The sequence below is a fragment of the Pongo pygmaeus genome, chromosome 11 (genome assembly GCF_028885625.2).
Source record: "Pongo pygmaeus isolate AG05252 chromosome 11, NHGRI_mPonPyg2-v2.0_pri, whole genome shotgun sequence".
Lineage (NCBI taxonomy): Eukaryota > Metazoa > Chordata > Mammalia > Primates > Hominidae > Pongo > Pongo pygmaeus.
In genome coordinates, this window is record NC_072384.2 from 36399994 (window position 1) to 36422317 (window position 22324).

The 22324-nt window shown below is 37.7% G+C and overlaps 1 protein-coding gene across 5 annotated transcripts in view; it reads left to right on the top strand.

The window, feature by feature from the left end:
• Nucleotides 1–22324, top strand: part of THSD7B (thrombospondin type 1 domain containing 7B) — a 906384-nt gene that overhangs the window by 316442 nt on the left and 567618 nt on the right. For all 5 annotated transcript variants that reach the window (XM_054478924.1, XM_063647426.1, XM_063647428.1 and 2 more), the window contains one exon: nucleotides 14971–15219. In XM_054478924.1, the coding sequence (XP_054334899.1) occupies nucleotides 14971–15219 (249 nt within the window). The remainder of the gene's footprint in view (nucleotides 1–14970; nucleotides 15220–22324) is intronic.

Below are 22324 nucleotides of genomic sequence, written 5' to 3' on the forward strand. Positions count from 1 at the left end.
TTTTATTTGTCTCTTCTGACACTTTTTGTCTTGAATTTTAATTTGTCAGATATTAGGATTGTACAACATGCATTCTTCTTGTTTTAATTTGCCTAAGTCTTTATCCATCCCTTTATTTTTAGCCTTTTGAAACCACCACGTTATGTGTGTCTTTTATATTCCGCATGAACACAGAGGTGGGTTTACCTTTATGTGTCAGTGTAAACACTGAATTTCTCTTAATAAATGAATTAACCTTATTTACTTTTATTGATATGACAATTATCTTTGGCCTCTTCATAGTAGCTTACATTGTATTTACGGTGTGTTTAATTTTACATGTATTAATTGCTTTCTTTATTTGGTGTATACATTTGGCTGTTTTGCTTTTTTGTTTGTTTGTTTGTGTTCTGGGATGGAGTCTCACTCTGTCACCCAGGGTGGAGTGCAGTGGCGTGATCTCGTGATCTCAGCTCACTGCAACCTCCGCCTCCCAGATTCAAGCGATTCTCTTACCTCAGCCTCCTGAGTTGCTGGAATTACAGGCACGCACCACCACTCTCAGCTAATTTTTTTGTATTTTTAGTAGAGAAGACGTTTCGCCATGTTGGCCAGGCTGGTCTCAAACTCTTGACCTGAGGTGATCCACCCACTTCAGCCTCCCCAAATGCTGGGATTACAGCCATGAGCCACTGAGCCTAGCCTCCCAAGCAGCTGGGATTATAGGCATGTACCACCGTGCCCAGCTATTTTTTTTTTTTTTTTAATAGAGACGGGATTTCACCATGTTGGCCAGGCTGGTCTCAAACTCCTGATCTCAAGTCATTTGCTTGCCTTGGCCTTCCAAAATGCTAGGATTACAGGTGTGAGCCACTGCATCTGACCAATATGTTTTGGTAGTTAGGAATACTTGCATTTTTAGTTTATAAGTTACCTTTGTATTTAACTTCGTATAGTGCCCTTAATTTCCTCACCTTTTCTGGCCTAATTTAGTGCTGTTTTTTATGTCAGTTTTAAATTATTTCCACCTGGTACCTATAATTTTATTCCACTTTTTACATTTTCTCTATCTTCTTCTTCTTCTTCCATGTTTTAGGTCTATTCTATAAATAGAATCTATTCTACTTTTTCATAGCATGAAATATTTACGTGTTATTCTTCTAGTCCTGACCCCATTCTCATTGTAATATTTGCTTTACAATTATATATTTGACAAGTTTCAGTCATTTTTGCCAAAGATTTCCAAGTTATTTTTTGGTTGAATGAAGCTTAGTTTCCAGCAGATTCTTGAGGAAAATCACAATATACAGTGTTTTCTGAGTTGGGGAGATTCAAATCTGTTTGAAGAACAGTTTAGCCGGATGTAATATTCTATTTACTATTCTTGAAAATGTTACTGTGTTGCAGCCTTGATTTGTATACTGTTTTGAGAAGTTTGTTGCCAGTTTTAATTTTTTTGCATTTTAAAATTATCTATTTTCCTGAGAACTTGAGAATGTCTTTATTTTAAAGTTTAATAGTTTTACTTGTATATGTCCCAGGGTTGATTGATCTGAATTAGATTTTCAGGGGATATAGTAGTTTGTGTCAATGTATAGATTCAAGCTTTCTTTATTTTGGGGGGAGTTTGAGGGGTTACTATAATTTTAAACATTATTTTGGTCAGATGTTTTAATTTTCTTTATATAAAATATAGGTATGTTGGACTATTTTCCATTTCATTTACTTTCTCTAATCTACTTCTATCTTTACCTCATCTTATTTATCTATTTTTCTTTGCTACTTTCCTTTAATGTTTTAACTGAATCTTGTATGTCATCATTTGAGTATTTTCTTTCTTGGACATCTTGTTATTCATAATTCAATTTTGAAAATTTTTTTGCTTCTATTGTCTTTCTGAGTTCGGTCAATTCATTTTATTTATTTCTCTTTTTGTCCATTCTGGTCTTAATATTCTATTTCTGATTCAAGGTATTTTTTAGTCATATCTTCAAAGATTTTGAGGGTATTTACTGCTGTGTGATGTTTTATGTTACAGGTTTTTTCTTTTCAGCTTTGTTCTTGGTTATTTGGAGGAGACTTTGTTAGTGGAAACGTTTTCACATTTTCTGGCTTTTATTGCAGTTTTACCTGAAGGTAGTCTGTTTTATTTCAGTGTCTATTTATTTCCTGAATAAGGTTTCTATTTCCAAAGCATCCTCTTTTGTTATTTCTGCCCTCTTTTGTGAGGTTTGATTTATGGATGTTGTTGCTGGTAGCGGTGATAGGAAAAGGGCGGTATCTTGTTCTGTCTTTGTTTCTGCAGGATTCCTAATTTCCCTGCTCTAATTTCTTCTCCCCCTTTACTGCATTATCTCTAAGGTCTACCAGCTATTCCGTCTATATATGATTATCCATGACTGCCACTTCCAGTCTCTTACATTTTGAAGTCTGTATCTGGGTTCTGAACTGCCAAGTTCTGAACTGTATTCTGTATTTTGAAGGCATCGTTGAACTTTCTTTTTCTGAAAATGATTTTGTCTGTGTTTCACCTAAGTCTTTTACTCCTCTGCAATTTTTTTCATGGAATCTCTTAGGATTCTCTTCCTCTACGTTCCACACCCACTGGGTGACATTCATACTGGGTAATCTGTCAGATATTTTTCTACTTACATCTAATTTGAAAGTGTGTATATGTGTGTGTGTTCATGTTCTGTCTCTAGTAATGGAGGATGCAAGGGTAATGTGTGGTTTGGTTTGCTCTGCTTGTTGATTTTCTTTTGTAGTAGTGCTGATAGGTGAATATCAAACTCAGGCTACTGCTGTTGTTTTGCATGCCTGGAAGTCAAGATAGGTTTTTCTTTTCAGTGCAACTAGATTGGTTTTAAAAATTTGAATCTATAACAACAAGAGCTCTCAAATATTTTAACTTTAAACATAGTTTTGGTCTAAAAGGCAGGGGAAATTAATTTTAGTTTTGGCCATTCTACAATTTTGCATGCAGCCATTAGGAAATTACTTATCTTTTTGGGTTTCCATTTTGGTCTCTATAAAATGAAGATAATGGCCAAGACCTTCAAATGATTGCTGATATTGCTTATATCTCTAACCGGTTGTACACACATCCACAAATATGTACCTACATATCATTCTTAGTACTCTGTCTAAGAAATTTGGAGAAAATAAAGTCTGTTTTATTCTGAGAGTGGTACTGCATTTTAAATCTCTGTTGAATAATGTTTTCCAGTGACAGAAATTGATCATAATACTAAAAACATTTCATTTTGATATAACATCACACTCAAGGATACTCCTCAGGACTTTAATATCTCAGTATGTCTGTGTGCTTATCTCTATATCTGTGGAACAATCTCTTTATTCCACAGAAGCAACTGAACGGCATATTTAAAAATAATTTCATCCTGCTATTTTAGCTTAACTGCATGATGTTAGGTTTATTACCTTTGGAAAAGTTTAAAATCATGTAAATCAAGATAAGAAATTAAGAGGCATTTTAACAGTGCAGTTTTATTTTATTGAGAATTTTAAAGAGAAGGGCTATGTAACTCAAGTAGCATCCCCCATTAGTTGTAAACACTCTCCTTAGGTAAACATTTGTATCAAATAACACCTAAGTTACCTCAGCTTAATCTGGTTAAGAAAGGAGTTATGGAGAAAAGGAAACTCATATACTCTTCCAGCTAAACTTCTCAGTGATCCTTTATATTTGTTTTTTGGTAGTTTAAAAATCACTTTTAATATTTTCAAAATTGCCTTCTCCATCATATTTTTAAAACTCTTATTCAAATGCCTTTGTTAAATTTCACATTGCAGAAGGTGGCAATGCTCACTTTTTGGTCTAGTTCCTATAGCAGTCAGGGATGTAACATAAACCTTGGTATATGCAGGTTTTTTTCTTCAAGTTATTCTAATTTTTTATATGTTTCTTTTAGTTTGCCTAGTGGCAGAAAAATGCTACCAGTTTGGAGTCAAAATCATTAAAAGTAATAGCATACATTCTGATTTCCCAGATAGATTCTCTTTTAAATCTATCTCCGTTCTGGTTCATTTCTCTTCATTTTTCCATTCACATTTTATTCCTTGGTGTTATTTTCATGATGTGATATTGCAAACGTTCGCTGAGTTAGAATCTGTAAGTTATAGAAGCAACTGTCCCCTTGTAATTATGCTATAATTTGGGTAAGCTGCTGCCATATGGATAGCAGTGTTTTTGTTAAATAATTGGAATAAGCATGATTTCGAATGGCCCACTGTTTGATTAAGAGTTTCTAAAGTACTCAGTTGCAATTTCACTTTTGTAAAAATACTTTTTAACTGTAAAATGTATTTTGGAAGTATTATGTTCTATAAACAAATATTACATAATTTAGAACAAAATTAGTAGAAATTCAAATACCTTCACAATTAGGGACTTTACTCTTATGTTATTAGTTATTTCTAATCAGTATTTTTTCCATATTCAGGGTAGATTTAGCTCTCTAGGAATATGTTTATTTATAAATTGGATTATTACATGGTTGTAGCAAAGCTTTGTGTCACATAACTTTTTAGGTTTCTGGTTGAACATGATAAAATGAACACAGCTATGTCTGCTGTATTGGGGAAATCTACTTACATGACAGTAAAATAATAAAAGAGGCATAAACTCTCAAGGAAAAATATAATAAAGCATGTGACAGTTGGGAAGAAAGTTCAACAAATTTTGGGAGCTGAAAAGTAAAGCGATGAGTGGTAATTTACCTAGCTGAGTGGAGAAAGTAGAAAGCTCTTCTTCAGTTGGAAGATGTTGAAGAAGCAAATCAATTTACAGGGTATAGCTGCGTTGTATTTATGACATTTTACCTCTTGCGTGGCACATAGGAAGATATTTCACTGTCTTCTTTGCAGTATATTTGAGCCATTTGGCTGAGATGTGACCAATGACTTGTAGGCAGGAGCAACCTAAGCCACTTCTAAGCCAAAGTCATAAATCACCTTGGGCTACCCTCCTGCTATCTCTTTCCTTTTTAAGGGTGAACTTGAAAGCCACATATTCTAGATGGTGAATCTATAAGGTGGACACAACCTGGATTCTAAGTCTTCACTTAGAACATTGCCCTCTGGAAGAGTTGAACAACCTGCATCAAACTTTATGTGAAAAGAAAATAAACACTTATTTTAACAAATATTAAGATTTCCAGGTTTATTTGTTACCACGGTATAGCCTATTTTATTCTGACAAATACAAGATTATTGGAAGCCTTAGGAATTATAAGTTGTAAGAAACTAAAGACAAATGTGTTCAATGGTCCTAAAAATTACCCCCTTACCTAGAGAAGATAGTGTTAGTATAAAAGATCATACTGTGAAAATGCAGGGTAAAAGTAAAAGTCTATATAGTTTGTGAGAGAACCCTGACAGTACTCCCTTTCTCTAGTCAGCTGTCATAAAAGCACCATCCAGGTTTATACACATGAAGCAAGAGATAGGGGATTCCTATCCTGAGAAAAAGGCAAGCTAAAAAGTAAAGACTTATGGATACTGGCATTTGTAGAACACAAATAAAACGCCCTGGTCCTTGCATAATCAGCCAATAGTAATGATTAATACTGGATAAGACTCACCTATAATCAAAGAGCTTCCAATTTGTGTTTGTGGTGCCACATTCTAATCCCTAATAGCAAAGGATCACCAAAAATGTAAGCTAAGTCCAATGTGAAACAGTGAGGACAAAATAAATAGAAATCAGGAACTAAGAATAAAATGAGATAAGGTACAGAGAGAAATAAAATAAAAATATTTTAATATTGTCAATTATGTAAGATGAAATATTGCAGTTATGAGAACAAGATAATATTTAAAAGGAATAATTAAGAAATGAACATTAAAAATCTAATTGCAAAATAAGTTAAAAATGAATAAAAAGTTGGAGACTAATTTAGGGTAAATTACTTGGAAAGAAAGAAAACACAGAAAATAGAGAAAAAATAAAAGAAAAAGTTATATAGGTTAAATATCTGATGGATGATGCTTCCATAAATGGAGGACCTATAAAACACCATACATGAAAATGAATTGATGACCTAAATATGAAGTGGTAAAGTGTAAAATTTTCTAAATGAAAAAATATGAGAGCATAGATTTATAGCATTGGGATTGAGGAAAAAATCTCAAGTGTGGCATAAAAAACACAAACTGTGAGGGGAAGGATAAATCAAGAAATTTAAAAACTGTGTGTTACAAAAACCATAACAAAATTAAAAATCAAATTATAGGAAAATATATTTGTATTATATAAAACCACCAACAGACTACTGTTCAGAATCTATGCATATATTTCTATATGTCTATTGTCAACATCTATCTATATATAAGTCTGTGTGCATGTGTGTGTGTGCGTGTGTGTGTACTTAAACTCAGTAGGAAAAAAATACATGTTAGAAGTCTAAAAGTTGGCTGGGTGCGGTGGCTTATGCCTGTAATCCCAGCACTTTGGGAGGCCAAGATGAGTGGATCACCTGAGGTCTGGAGTTCAAGACCAGCCTGGCAAACCCCTTCTCTACTGAAAATACAAAAATTAGCTGGGCATGATGGTGCACGCCTGTAATCCCAGCTGTTTGGGAGGCTGAGGCAGGAGAATCACTTGAACCCGGGAGACAGAAGTTGCAATGAGCCAAGATCGTGCCATTGCACCCCAAGCTGGGCAACAGAGCAAGACCCCACCACCCCCGCCACCAAAAAAGTCTAAAAGTTAAAAAAAAAAAAAAACTTGTAGCTATAGGGGCAAAATTGGTTCCTAACTCGTATCCCTCCAACTCCTGCTTCTGTCTCCTTCTCTGACTTTGACTTTTCTGCCTCCCTCTTACAAAGATGCTGTGATGCATTGGGTCCACTGGGTACTCCAGAATCATTTCCCCTTCACAATATTCTTAACTTAATCACCTCTGCAAAGTTTACTTTGCCATATATGGTGGCAAATTCATTGATTCCAATTATTAGGTGTGGACATTTTTGGAGGGCCATTGTTCACTCTACCACAATGGTCAAACAGTATGGACCAATTTGCAGAACAGGAAGTATGAAGAGTCATTAATGATGTGAGAGGAACATAAAGCTCATGGTAATCTGGAAAACAAATGAATTTTCACAACAAAAATAAGCCTGATGATACCAAGAATTGGGAGCATGTTGAAAAGAAAAAATTTGACAATACTTTATGTATCTGCTTATATAAATTGGATTTATGACATAACTCTAGGCAATACTAATAGGGGAAATCTCTTTTACATGTGTAACACATAGAGATATGTACAGGGAGGTTCAATACATCATCCTGTGGATTTGCAAGAAATTGAGCACAACCAGAGGTCCCACTAATTGGGAAATGAATACATAAATTGCCATGTATTCATATACTGGGATATTACTCAATAATGAAAATGAATGAATTCTATCTGCATGGTCAACATGGATAGATCTAGAAATCACAATACTACATGAGGAAGATCTTTCCCAGAGCAATATGTATAACAAAAATATTTAAGTAAAAATTTAAAAAAAATGGCAATAGTATGTGCCATCTGTAAATACAGGTATATACATCTTAGTTAAAGCATAAAACATTTATACTTATTAATTACACTCTCACCACTCCTCTTCACATAGTACTGGAAGTCCTAGCCAGAACAATCAGATGGAAGAACTAAAGGCATACAAATCGGAAAAGAGGAAGCCAGCCTGTCGCTGTTTGCCGATGACATGATCGTTTACCTAAAGCCTCCTGCAGAAAGCTCCCAGAACTGATAAAAGAATTCAGCAAAGTTTCTGGATACAAAATTAATATACATATATCAGTAGCTCTTCTATATACCAACAGCAACCAAGCTGAGAATCAAATCAAGAACTGAACTCCTTTTACAGTAGCTGCAAAAACAAAACAAAACAAAACTAACCAAGGAAGTGGAAGACCTCTACAAGGTAAACTGCAAAACACTGCTGGAAGAAATCATAGATGACACAAACAAATGGAAATACATCCCATGCTTATGGATGGGTAGAATCTGTATCGTGAAAATGACCGTACTGCCAAAAGCAATCTACAAATTCAGTGCAATTCCTATAAAATATACTACCATTATTCTTCACCAAATTAGAAAAAACAATTCTAAAATTCATATGGAACCAAAAAAGAGCCTGCATAGCCAAAGCAAGACTAAGCAAAAAGAACAAATCTGGAGTCATCACATTACCTGATTTCAAACTATATTATAAGGCCATAGTCACCAAAACAGCATGGTACTGGTATAAAATAGGTACACAGGCCAGGCACGGTGGCTCACGCCTGTAGTCCTAGCACTTTGGGAGGCTGAGGCAGGTGGATTGCCTGAGTTCAGGAGTTCGAGACCAGCCTGGGCAACACAGTGAAACCCTGTCTCTACTAAGATACAAAAAAGTAGCCAGGCATGGTGGTGTGTGCCTGTAGTCCTAGCTACTTGGGAGGCTGAGGCAGGAGAATTGCTTGAACCTGGGAGGCGGAGGTTGCAGTAAGCTGAGATCACGCCACTGCACTCCAGCCTGGGTGACAGAGCAAGACTCTGTCTCAAAAAAATAAAAAAATAAATAAAATTAAATTTAAAAAAAGGCACATAGACCAATGGAACAGAATAGAGAACCCAGAAATAAACCCAAATACTTACAGCCAACTTATCTTCAACAAAGCAAACAAAAACATAAAACGAGGAAAGGGCACTCTTTTAAACAAATGGTGCTGAGATAATTGGCTAGCCACACATAGGAGAATGAAACTGGATCCTCATCTCTCACCTTATACAAAAATCAACTTAAGATGGATTAAAGACTTAAATCTAAGGCATGAAACTTTAAAAATTCTGGAAGATAACATTGGAAAAACCCTTCTAGACATTGACTAGGCAAGGGTTTCATGACCAAGAACCCAAAAGCAAATGCAATTAAAAAAAAAATAAATAGCTGGGACTTAAACCAAAGAGCTTTTGCACGGCAATAGGAACCATCAGCAAAATAAACAGACAACCCACAGAGTAGGAAAAAAATCTTCACAATCTATACATGTGACAAAGTACTAATATCCAGATTCTACAATGAACTCAAACCAACAAGAAAATACAATCCCATCAAAAAGTAGGCTAAGGACATAAATAGACAATTCTCAAAAGAACATATACAAATGGCCAACAAACATTTGAAAAAATGTTGACCATCACTAATGATCAGCATTATGTAAATCAAAACCACAATGGGATATCACTTTACTCCTGCAAGAATGGCTGTAATAAAAAAATCAAAAAATATTAGTTGTTGTGGATGCAGTGAACAAGGAACACTTCCGCCCTGTTGGTGGAAAATATAAACTAGTGTAACCACTATGAAAAACAGTGTGGAGATTCCTTAAAGAGCTAAAAGTAGAACTACCATTTGATCCAGCAATCCTACTACCCAGAGGAAAATAAGTCATTATACGAAAAATATACTTGCATATGCATATTTACAGCAGCACAATTTGCAATTGCAAAATGTAGAACCAACCCAAATGCCCATCTATCAATGAGTGGATAAAGAAACTGGTGTGTATATGTGTGTGTGTGTGTGTGTGTGTGTGTGTGTGTATATGTATATATACATATATATGTGTGTGTATATGTATATGTATATGTATATATACTAGTGTGTATATGTATATATATGTGTATGTGTGTTTGTGTATATGATGAAATACAACTCAGCCATAAAAAGGAATGAATTAATGGCATTCACAGTGACCTGGATGAGATTGGAGACTATTACTGTAAGTCAAGTAACTCAGGAATGGGAAACCAAACATCATATGTCCTCACTCATAAGTGGGAGCTAAGCTATGAGGATGCAAAGGCATAAGAATGACACAAAGGATTTTGGGGACTCAGTGGGAAAGGGTGGGAAGAGAGTCAGGGATAAAAACTACAAATTGGGTGCAGTGTAGACTGCTTGGGTGATGGGTGAACCGAAATCTCACACATCACCACTAAAGAACTTTAGGAGTCCAAAGAGGGCAGATCACCTGAGGTCAGGAATTTGAGACCAGCCTGGTCAACAGGGTGAAGCCCAGCTCTAATAAAAATACAAAAAATTAGCTGGGTGTGGTGGTGCACCTGTAGTCCCAGCTACTTGGGAGGCTGAGACACGAGAATTCCTTAAACCCGGGAGGCAGAGTTTACAGTGAGCCAAGATTGTGCCGCTGCACTCCAGCCTGGGTGACAGAGTTAGACTCAGTCTCAAAAAAAATTAAAAAAAGTAAAAAGAAAAATGAACTTACTCATGTCACCAAACACCACTGTTCTCCAATGACTTATGAAAATAAAAAAATTAAAAAAATAAAAATTTAAAAAATATATATAGCAATACTACATGCGATCTGTAAATACAGGTCTATACACATGAAAGTATAAAACATTTATACTTATTAATTATTACATTTTTATATCTGAAATAATACAATCAATTTAAGGATAGTAGCTATGTCTGAGAAGACAGAAATAAAACTAGAATTGCAAAGAACACTAGGGATTTCACCAGTATTTGTAATTTTTTTATTATTTAAGGAAATTTGAACCAAAAGTTAGTTTTGCTAGAAAGGTATGGAAGTATTTGTTATGACTCTATTTTTCTGTATGTGTGATGTATGATATAAAAGTAATGGTAAATGGAATGCTAATGAATTGGAGGTATTTTACCGCTGATTTTTATTTTATAAGAGCTTCTGCCCATATTTGTAAATAAGGAGATATTCTTACATTTCCAGGGGAAGTAAGAATTACTAGTGTAATATTTGTTTCAAATGTTTTCTTTATATTTAAATATTTGAGGAGTAATTTACAAAAGACAGCATGTTCTATACATGTGACAGGGGTCAAATTATCATGGCATCTTTTCTAAAAAGGCAAATCAACAGAATAGGTCTGTTTCATTAAGAAGATACATCATTTTCTATGAAAGGATCAATTTTCATTTCTGTCTGTGGAGAAAAATTTTTGTTGTGGATTTTAGTTTGTAAGGTCATTCCAATTACACTAAAGGTTACTACAAATCTAAGGGGTGAGTAAATCGCATTTTATTATTGTTTCTCTCTCTGCTGATAATGAAACTTAGCAGCCAAGAGATTAAGGTCATAATAATATATCGTGATGCAAAGTGCAGGACCCAGATACTTCTCATTCACCATCTAATATTCCTTTTACTGTTCCAGAAAAGGGAATCTTACTGATCAAATTAGACCAGAGCTCAACATGTTACCTTTTATTATTATTGTTTTAATCAAGGAGTGGGATAGTGAAAATAACATTAAAAATATGTTAATATGTAATCAATAGGACATATGTTATTTCTTGGAAAGAAAACAAGAATTAGGAGCCCTTTTCAAAAATATAAAAGCCTTAATTAATTCCTATAACTGCCTGCACATGCTCTTACTGTTGGAGACTTATTATCTGTTCTGCTGGTCCAGGAGGAAAAGTCAATGTGGGAAGGATGAGCAATAGAGAATGAAAGCTGGTAAGTGGGAAGAAATGAACCACTACTTTAGCTGTATACAGAGAATGAAATAGCATGGGGCTTTCTTTATGAAGGGAAAAATGAAATCAATCTTGGAAATTGAAACTCATTTTCTAAAAACATACACAAGTTATAAAACTCTTTCACATTTCTGCATTGGTTTGCTCGGGCTGTCGTAAGAAGTTCCACAAACTTGCTGGGTCAAACAACAGATTTTTATTTTATTTTATTTTATTCATTCATTCATTCATTCATTCACTCATTCACTCACTCACTTTCTGGAGGCCGTAAGTCCAAGATCAAGGTGGGGGCAGCATTGCTTTTTTCTGAAGGCTCTCTCCTTGGCTTGTAGATGGCTGCCCTCCCGCTGTGTCTTCACAAGGTCTTTCCTGTGTATGTGCCTGTGTGCTAATCTCTTATAAGGACACCAGTCATGGTGGATTAAGGCCTACCCTATGCTTTATTTTAATCACCTCTTTGATCACTCTATAAGTAAGTTTGCAATCTGAGGTCCCAGGGGTTATGACTTCAACATATTAATTTCAGAGCAATGAAACTCAGCCTATAACAATTTCTGAAAAGTCAAAACATGGAAACTTCTTGTTGACTTACAGCTTTCTGTTGTATCGCACAATGAAAGAGGTGGTCCCCTGCCCCAGCCTCTGCTTTACTTGGCAACAGTGACATTACTTTCTGTATGAGATGAGACATTTTCAGGAAAGTTTCTTTCTATGGATTTTGATCCCAGGCCCCAAAATTGTCACATTGAATTGAACAGTAACAATGAGACACTGCACTTTTCATTTTGAAAGGACTAATATTATCTAAATAGATTTTTAAAAAATGAAATATTGAGGCTGGGCTTGATCCTGGGCCAATCCTGGCACTTTGGGAGACCAAGTCAGGTGGATTGTTGAACCCAGGAGCTCAAGACCAGCCTGGGCAACATGACAAAACCCCGTCTCTACAAAATATACAAAAATTAGACAGTTGTGGTGTTGTGCATCTGTAGTCCCAGCTACTCAGCAGACTGAGGTGGGAGGATCACCTGGGCCTGGGGAGGTTGAGGCTGCAATGAGCCCTGATTCCACTATTACACCCAGCCTGAGTATCAGAGTGAGATCTTGTCTCAAAAAATAAATAAAATAAAAATAAATAAAATAAAATATTGGACCAGAGGAAGATTTAGCTTTTCCTCTATGAACACATTAACTCTCAATGGCTTAATGGGGAGTATAAATATGGAAATTTACTATCAATATGGCCAAATATTAGCATGTTTTACTCTGTCTTCTATAAGTGATCGCTCCCCCATTTATGTGTTTTCCCAAGTTAGAAATGAAACAATTTAAGACTTCTTCCTTTTTTTGTTTTTTTGAGACTTTGCCCGTCACCCAGGCTGGGGTGCAGTGGTGCAATCTCGGCTCACTGTAGCCCCCTCCTCCCAGGTTCAAGCAATTCTCCTGCCTCAGCCTCCCAAGTAGCTAGGACTACAGGCACACACCACCACCATGCCTTGCTAATTTTTGTATTTTTAGTAGAGACAAGGTTTCATCATGTTGGCCAGGCTGGTCTCGAACTCCTGACCTCAGGTGATCTGCCTGCCTTGGCCTCCCAAAGTGTTGGGATTATGGGCGTAAGCCACTACACCTGCTCCCCCCACCTTTTTAAAACCACATTCAGAGGAACCATTACCAAAATCTCTCTGTCAGTATTTGAACATTGACCCTTTCTTTAGTTTACATTCTTAGAATATTATCCTTTTTCTCCCAAAGTATTGGTTGCCTTTGACTGAATAGAGGAACTTATAACAAGGGACAAAAGGAACAGAATGCCAATTAATATTTGAAATATTATCTCCCAATATGAATCTGATTTCCCTCCACTTGAAATCATTTAAAGCCTATTTAAACAAATTTCTTAGCCTGTGACAGGAAGCCCTTCCAGAGCAGCTTTCGAAGAACCCTCATACCTTGTATCTATCTACGTTCCCCCTCGCACTTTATGCTTCAGGAGAACAAATAGGCTCCTACGTTTCCCCAGTGGTGTGCTTACAAATGTTTAACAATCAGTTCTCAGGAGTTTGGGAGAGGAGGCTTGATTTGTAGCATTTGCCAATTTCTGTATTGTAAATACTCTGACTTTGCCCAATTTAAAGCTTACAGGAGGTCAAGTGGTTTGCAAATTCCTGAAAATTTAACAGTTGGCTCCTGTGAGCAGGTAGAGCTAGCTCCAGTATACCACTGGTTCCCATCCCCAAAAGGTATGATTTCAAACCTTTGAATATACTATCGTTTTGCCTTAGAATAGTGTTTTCTCTGTGCCTGAGAAGCTCCCGTTAATCTTTTAAAAATGTAGCTGAGGTGTCCTCTCTGAGCACCCTTCTGCCTTACGGGGGTTGGGGGGGTTCGTCACTGCCTCGTCAATGTTTCTCCTCATCATTACAAATGCTTTTATGTCGGGTTGGTCACATTATCACATTATCTTATCTTTTTATTTATTTACCTTTTTCCTAATTAGACTGTTGGTACTTGATCACACACACATTTTGCTGCTCAGGAAATTAATGCTCAGAGCCTAACAATATGAGGAAATATAACAGCACATTTTAAAAATTACCCAGTATTTACCACAATGGATAGGTGAATATTCTAAAGTTTATATTTACCTTTTTTGATGCTGTACAAATTACTTAGCCTTTCTGAGCCTAAATTTCTTTATCTATCTACAAAGTGGATATAATAAAATGTAAACTCATGAGCTTGTTGTGAGAAAGTTGTCTGTGAAGTGCAGCACAGTTGTGACACCTGAAAACCAGTCAATCCGTGGTAATAGTAGGCTAACACCATGGGTGAAAGCAGTCTAGAAGGGCTGGGCGTGATGGCTTATGCTTGTAATCCCAGCACTTTGGGAGGCCAAGGCAGGTGGATCACTTGAGGTCAGGATTTCAAGACCAGCTTGTCCAACATGGTAAAACCCTGTCTCTACTGAAAATACAAAAATTAGCTGGGCATGGTGGCGTATTCCTGTAGTCTCAGCTACTCGGGAGGAGGCTGAGGCAGGAGAGTCGCTTGAATCTGGGAGGCAGAGGTTGCATCACAGCACTCCAGCCTGGGCGACAGAGCAAGACTCCATCTCTAAAAAAAAAAAAAACAGCCTAGAAGGACCCCCATTATTTCTAATAATACGTAATACTGATAAAGGTGGACCCATCTTAGATGTGTATCCTGCTAGAGTGAAGCAGCTTCACTGTTTCAGAAGAAATAAACATTCTTCAGATGTTACTCTTCAATATTTTTTCATGATGTCTCTAAGATTTTTTAAAAATCTTCCTATTAAACGCTTAAATCAAATTTCAGAGTTTTTTTTTCTCATGGTAGTCACTTTATAATGTTAGTTGCATCCATTAATATATGGCCTCCTATTTTCTACTTCTGTTTTTTTCAGCCTTTGCCTTCAAGATTCTTTCCCATTGACTGTTCAGTCCTGCATCATGCCCAAAGACTGTGAAACCTCTGAGTGGTCCTCCTGGAGCCCCTGCTCCAAGACATGCCGTTCAGGGAGTCTCTTGCCAGGATTTAGGAGCAGGAGCCGGAACGTGAAGCACATTGCTATTGGAGGTGGAAAGGAGTGCCCTGAACTTCTTGAGAAAGAGGCCTGCATTGTTGAAGGAGAACTTCTGCAGCAATGTCCCAGGTATTATGCCTTTATGCCTTCTTTAGTGTGAGTGTTTTAATATATAACCTCATTTAATGTTATAGGAATGTTAACAGTAATGAAAGTAGCTGTGACTCATATTTATTGAGTCTTCACTCAGTATACAAGTTCCATAATTGGCAGCGTAGGAGAGTGGGTTAAGATCATGGGCTTTGGTGTTGACTCCCTTGGTTTAAGTCCTGTTTCTGTGACTCTCTAATTATATGAATTTCTTTAAGTTACTTAGAGTGCATTAGTTTACCAGCAGTACTTAATTCATCCTGTGTTTGGCACATAGTAAATGCTCAGTAACGATTAGCTATTATTACCTGACACAACACACCTAATTCTCATAGAAACCTAAGAGGCCATTCATGGCATCTCCATTATACAAATGAAGCTACTAATGTTCAGAGAGATTAAATAATTTCTGAAGTTATGTAGGTAAGGAGTGGCAGTACCCTGATTCTATCTCAATTCCGTTTTCAAATCTTACTGCCGCTATGTGGCATTCTTCAATTCCAGAGTCCCTAGGGAGCCAGAGAATATTCGAGAAAGGATTTAACATATATTAATGGCTATATTTTAACAGCATTTTTTTTTTTAGATAAAAACTCTTGTTGCCCAGAGTGGAGTGCAATGGTGTAATTATGGCTCACTTTAGCCTCCACCTCCTGGCCTCAAGAAATCCTCCCATCTCAGCCTCTCGAGTAGCTGGGACTACAGGCATGTGCTACAGTGTGTGCTACTATATATATTTTTTATTTTGTATAGAGATGGGGTCTCACTGTGTTGCCCAGGCTGGTCTCAAACTCCTGGGCTTAAGCGATACTCCCACCTCAGCTTCCCAAAGTGCTGGGATTCCAGGCTTGAGCCACCACACTGTGCCTGGCCTACATTTTAACATCTTGATATTGGTTATATTTTGTGTGGCTCCAAAGACCTGGGTAAAGGCCTGCAGTATGTTTTCCTTTAGGTTGTTGGCTCACAGTGGGCCCAGTCTGATAACAGACAGAAATCTGTTAGGGATGGATTTGTGATGTTTCCTGCTGAACAGCTGCCCTGAACTGAATCTGTTAAATCTGTAGCTATTCAAGATAGGCATTTTTCTTATAGTTTCTTGTAACTTCTGTGACTAGAGACTCATTTCCCTAGCAAAAAATAAAATAAGGAAAAAATAGTTTTCTGTATGAATTAGTGATTTGGTGATGTGTGAAGGGTATGGGTTACTGACCCAACAGGTTCTGGTGGTGGGCTGCAGCCTGTCTCTTCCTGAAACCTGATATGAGGTGTGCATTAGAAAGGCAGGTTTCTGTTGTCAAAACTCTTAGCCACTCACATCCCCGCTTCCCAATTGGAACCAGTGTTGATTGAGCACAGTTCCTTATATTCTTATTGTTAATTTTTTGCTAAAATGACCCCTTAGATTTGTGTCATTCCTTACCTCAAATGCAGAAGATGTAGAGGCAGTGCATGCCTCTTTACCACAAACTCTCAGCCTCACAGAACCCTTCCTCGTTGTGTTGTGTTGAGTCTTTGAAAACGCTAATTTTGGAGTAAAACAGAAGCTTGAAAATGGCATAACTCTGAGATCTCTGTCCCTTTTAACATTGAAATACCTGGATTAAAATTGTATCTTCATCACTTACTAGCAGTATGATCTTGAACAAGCTATACAACTTTTCCAAGACATTTACTTTTTCAGTAGAATGCATCTGATAATACTGCCTGTGTGGCAGACTTGAAAGGCTGAAGACCAGGCATGTGAAATGCCAGGCCCAGGGCTTAGCACATAGGAGTCACTGCAAGAAGGATGACCACTATTGTTGCTATTTGCAGGTGTATTTGTTTCCTCCAGAAAGACAGTATCTCTTTTTCTTAGCATACAATAATAATTTCATGAGGTAGAAACATATTTCTTCTAGATAATTGGGAAATCTTATTTCCCTTCGGAGGTTTACTTCGGAAGGCTTCTCAATGATATACAGGCAGGAATAAAATCTGGGTTTCATGATGACCTTGACATTGATGCCTCTATCCTTCATTTTTTTTTCATGGAATAGCTAATATTCTCTACCTGATACTTTCAAATGTTTGTGATTTATAGGCAATCCTCCATTTTCTTTTTTAATAACAATTACAGTTCTCTTAGAAGTCAGAATGGTACCTTCCTGTCAATGCTGAGAAAACTGAATTACATCTACATTTGTTAAACAATGCCTACCTTTTATCAAGTACCTACTGTTGGCCAATAATTATAGCAGAGTTATAAATTAATTAAATACAAATAACATTTAGTGTGACATGGAACATTTTTGAGAGTGAAAGGGATGTAAATTGGCATTAAGATTCAAGCACAAATTCACTCAACTCTGAAGCCAGTATTCTTTCCATTATATCACACTGACTTTCATGATAGGCACAGTGAAGATATGCACTAAGATAAGGGTATACCTACTAATATACATGCATTTGTGTGCATCATATTTTTTTCAACAAGATAATGTGGAAAGTAATAATTCAGGATGTACCCAAGATGAATTTCTGTATGGGTCTTCATTTGATAGAACTTTAGTGTCTGAAAATAGAGGCTGACAGACTTCACTGGTGATGAACCTGGCCCTCTAGTTCTACCGTTTGAAAATGTCGCTAAGTTTGACACACAAAGACACACACACACACAGACACACACACACATACACACTTTTAAAATGGTGAAGCTGTAGGAAATAGGAGTATTGGAGAATTAACTGAAACACCAACCAATCAGTGTTCCATAGGGAGAATGATGTAACTAATGATTCTTCTTGGTTGTGGGAAGGGGAATACATGGGTAACGCAACTAAACATCAGCTAACATTCTAATTTGTCTGAAATCTGGACTGTGGTCTCTACCATGGGAAAGCATAGAGGCTATGTACTAACTTTTGTTTCTGGTTTTATATCAGTGATTAAAATTCACTGTTAACAAGGGAAAGGAAAATGAAAATCTATTAGGGAACAGAAATTATCATGTTTCCTTTCCCAGAACTCATAAGCAAGTCATGTGCATCAAGCAAGTTACTTCACCTTATTTCTCCCTGGGAAGTAAATGCATGCTTATTTGATTCTTCATAGTGTTTTAAAAAATCTTTTAGAGTACTGTTTGACTTTTACCGTTCCGCTATCTTTGCTATTTGAGATGTGTTTGTTCCTTCAAGAAATACACATTAAGCCCTTGCTATATGCCAAACACTATGTTAACCATTTGAGATACCTCAGAGAACACAACAGACAAACTTCCCTCACACCCTGGAACCTACATTTTAGTGAAAATACACCAAATAAATAATATAAACTGTCCAATTGGTGGAAGAGCTATGGAAAAAATAAAACATCCAAGTAAGATAAAGCTAGAGGCTCTGGAATGCTGTGATGACGGGTTAGCACAGGTGATGAAATTAAACAATGTCCCTAGAGAAGCATCATTTGAACAAGCAGGATTTGAGGAGGTAGGAAAATCAAAGAAGTAAATAAATTACTCACTCAGGAAATTAGGGGAAAAATATTTCAAGAACAAGGTATAGGTAGAAAAGTGCCCTAGTCCCTGGATATTAGTAAATCTTCAGTTGCATAGCTTTGGGGGATACTCTTCTCACTGCTCGACTGTCCAGCATTTTCACACTAAACACTATGAGTGACCGTCCCTAAGGCATGACTCCATGAAGGGAATTGTAACTAACAGGAGATCTTTCAAAAAGCATTCCCTTGGGCCACCACACCACCAAGTAGTTGCTTTGGAGCAACTAATTTAACTTGAAAGGAGACAGAGACAGTTCATGTTATGCTATCTTAGGAAATTTTAGAACTACATGAAAATTAGCATTGTATAGCCTTAAGTTTGTTTCAAAGTTGTAGTTTTTGACTAAGACATATATAGACCCCAGGAAACCTCTTCCTCCAGTCTATTTGTAATTTTATGGACCTCCCCAACCTCTAGTGTATCATTAAACACTCACAATATATACTATGGGTGGGGAATGGACATGAGAGAGAGGATAAATTTGCTTGTCAGTTGCCACCTTGGCTCTTGGTGTGGTTGTCCCCTGTCACTGGGCATCATGATCTTGTATGTCATGTTATTCTGTGTCCCCAAACATGATGAGATAGGAGTCATTTAGGATACCTTGGCACTTGGGCACTTTCCTTTGTCCTGACTAACATCTAAAATATTATATCCCAGATCTCAACTAAGGGGAAGGCAAAAAGCATTCTAACACTGCAGGATGAGGCAGTACTGTTTAGTAGATGGGGTAAAGAAAGACAAAGATCATAGAGCTGTAATAGTGTGAATGCTTCATGTCAGAGAGCTGAGACACAGCCTGATTCTGGAACAGCTATGATTCCAGATCTCTTGCGCTTTAATAGAGAGGCCCATTCTGGTGAAAGACACTGTAACACACAAGAATATTGGAAAAACATCAGCTGCGAACATCTTTCTTAGAAGTGACACCTCAGATGACCTACCAGCAACTCCTGCCACCCCACTGGGAGGCAACAGTTTTCATAGGAAAATGGCTGTTCTGTCTCTTAAATGATCATTTAGAGTATGGAATCGAATGTAAGACAGAACTATTAAATGGTGACAGTGACCAATACCAAGTAAAACTCTTAAGAAAATCTCAAGGCAGAAGCTGCACAGCTGAGAGTATTACATAGTCTTTGTGATATTACTACACAGAAAAGCCAATGTGTAAAATATCATTCCAATACTCTGGTCTGGTACTGAATAGATGGGCTCTTTTATTTCATCCTGCCTTGTTTCTGGTATGTATTAATTTATCCTTATTTTGCATGGACTAGAGATCCTTTAAAATAAGTCTATTTGTGCAAATTTATGCTGAGAGATCTATCTGGGCGCCCTGCACCCCATTTTGATTTGCTTGTGAAACAAACACCTGAGACCAGCCTGGTTCTCCCTAACATCTTTTTGAGGCATTGTACCTAATTTTAGATTTTCTAGACATCCTTTTTTCCTTGAGAAAACCCTGGGTATTAGTTGATGAATTTTTAGATGAATATTGAAGTCAGGGATAGTGCCAAGAAGAAGGATGGTAGATGAAATCTTGGTGTGGTTGTTCACCTCCTTTGCCTTTTGAAACAGAGTGCTGTGTTGTGAAGGGATGTTTGTTCAAAACCTGCTTTGGCCTGTCACTGTGTTAACCACTGGAGAATTCATAAAACAGAGAACTTCCAGTCTATGTTCACTTAGGTTATTTGTCTTAAGAATCTTGTTTGATGTACTCTTTCAAAACTATCGTGTTGCTGCAAAAGTAATTGCAGCTTTTGCCATTGAAAGCAATGGCAAAAACTGCAATTACTTTAGCACCAACCTTATAGATGGCCCAGAACACGATAATCATGTCCTTTAAGAGTGCTTAATAGTAATGTCCCAACACACCATCTCATACATATGGATAGGACTATTTTGTTTGTTTCCTTTTCCTTAGAAAGAGTAGCACCTAGAAAAGTGCCTGGCTCATAGTAAATGCTCACCAAACACTGAAGGAATAAATAAATGAAGGTTAAAATGTGAGGTAGCTCCAGAACAGTATTATACACTCAGCACTTTATTCCATGTTTACCTTTATTATATAGTAAGTATGACAGACTCAAAGGTATTTTAAAATAAAGAACAGCTGAAATTGGCATCATCAAGGTCAAAAAAGGACATCCACCCAGGACAAGGATGGACCCAGGAAGCTTGCCACAGTTCCACAATCCTGCTGATGCTGCGTCCAGCTTTCCAGATAAAAAACCTCTGTTGTCACTGGTTATGAGGGTTACTTCAAAAAAGCTGAGGAATGATATCATAGTCTGAATTTGTCCAAGTTTTCCTTCTAGCACACACATCACTTGTTACATCTTTTAAATCTTCTCCCATTAGTTTTCTTTTTGTTGTCATTTGTTTTGAAATGGACTCTCCCTCTGTCTCCCAGGATGGAATGGAGTGGCGTGATCTCAGCTCACCACAACCTCTGCCTCCTGGGTTCAAGTGATTCTCCCACCTCAGCCTCCCAAGTAGCTGGGATTACAGGCATGTGCCACCATGCCTGGCTAATTATTGTATTTTTAGTAGGGACGAGGTTTCATCATCTTGTCCAGGCTGGTCTCAAACTCCTGATCTCAAGTGATCCACAGCCCTTTGCCTCCCAAAGTCCTGGGATTACAGGCGTGAGCCACCGTGCTGGCCTTACGTTGATTTTCTATCACAGCACTGAACACTCTTCACATAGTAAGTATTTAATAAATGGTTGTCAGATAAATTAACAGATTGTCTAAGGAAGCTTTTCAAAAATTGTTTAAGCAGCTTTTCTCCAGCTATTTAGAAGTAGAGCTAGCAGGAGTTTATTTTCATATCCCAGTGGTGCCTGGAACGCCAGCGAGACAGATCCATTCACTCTCCTGGAAAGGGGGCTGAAGGTGGTGAGCCAAGTGGTCTAGCTCAGCGGATCCCACCCCCATGGAGCCCAGCAAGCTAAGATCTACTGGCCTGAAATTCTCGCTGCCAGCATAGCAGTCTGAAGTCGACCTGGGATGCTCCAGCTTGGTGGTGGGAGGGGTGTCCGCCATTACTGAGGCTTGAGTAGGTGGTTTTCCCCTCACAGTGTAAACAAAGCCGCTGGGAAGTTCAAACTGGGTGGAGCCCTCCACCGCGCCACAAAGCTGCTGTGGCCAGACTGACTGTCTAGATTTCTCCTCTCTGGGCAGGGCATCTCTGAAAGAAAGGCAGCAGCCCCAGTCAGCGGCTTATAGATAAAACTCCCATCTCCCTAGGACAGAGCACCTGGGGGAAGGCGCGGCTGTGGTCACAGCTTTAGCAGACTTAAACATTCCTGCCTGCAGACTCTGAAGAGAGCAGCTGATCTCCCAGCACAGCACTCAAGCTCTGCTAAGGGACAGACTGTCTCCTCAAGTGGGTCCCTGACCCCCATGCCTCCTGACTTGGAGACACCTCCCTGCAGGAGTTGACAGACACTTCATACAGGAGAGCTCCAACTGGCATCTGGTGGGTGCCCCTCTGGGATGAAGCTTCCAGAGGAAGGAACAGACAGCAATCTGCTGT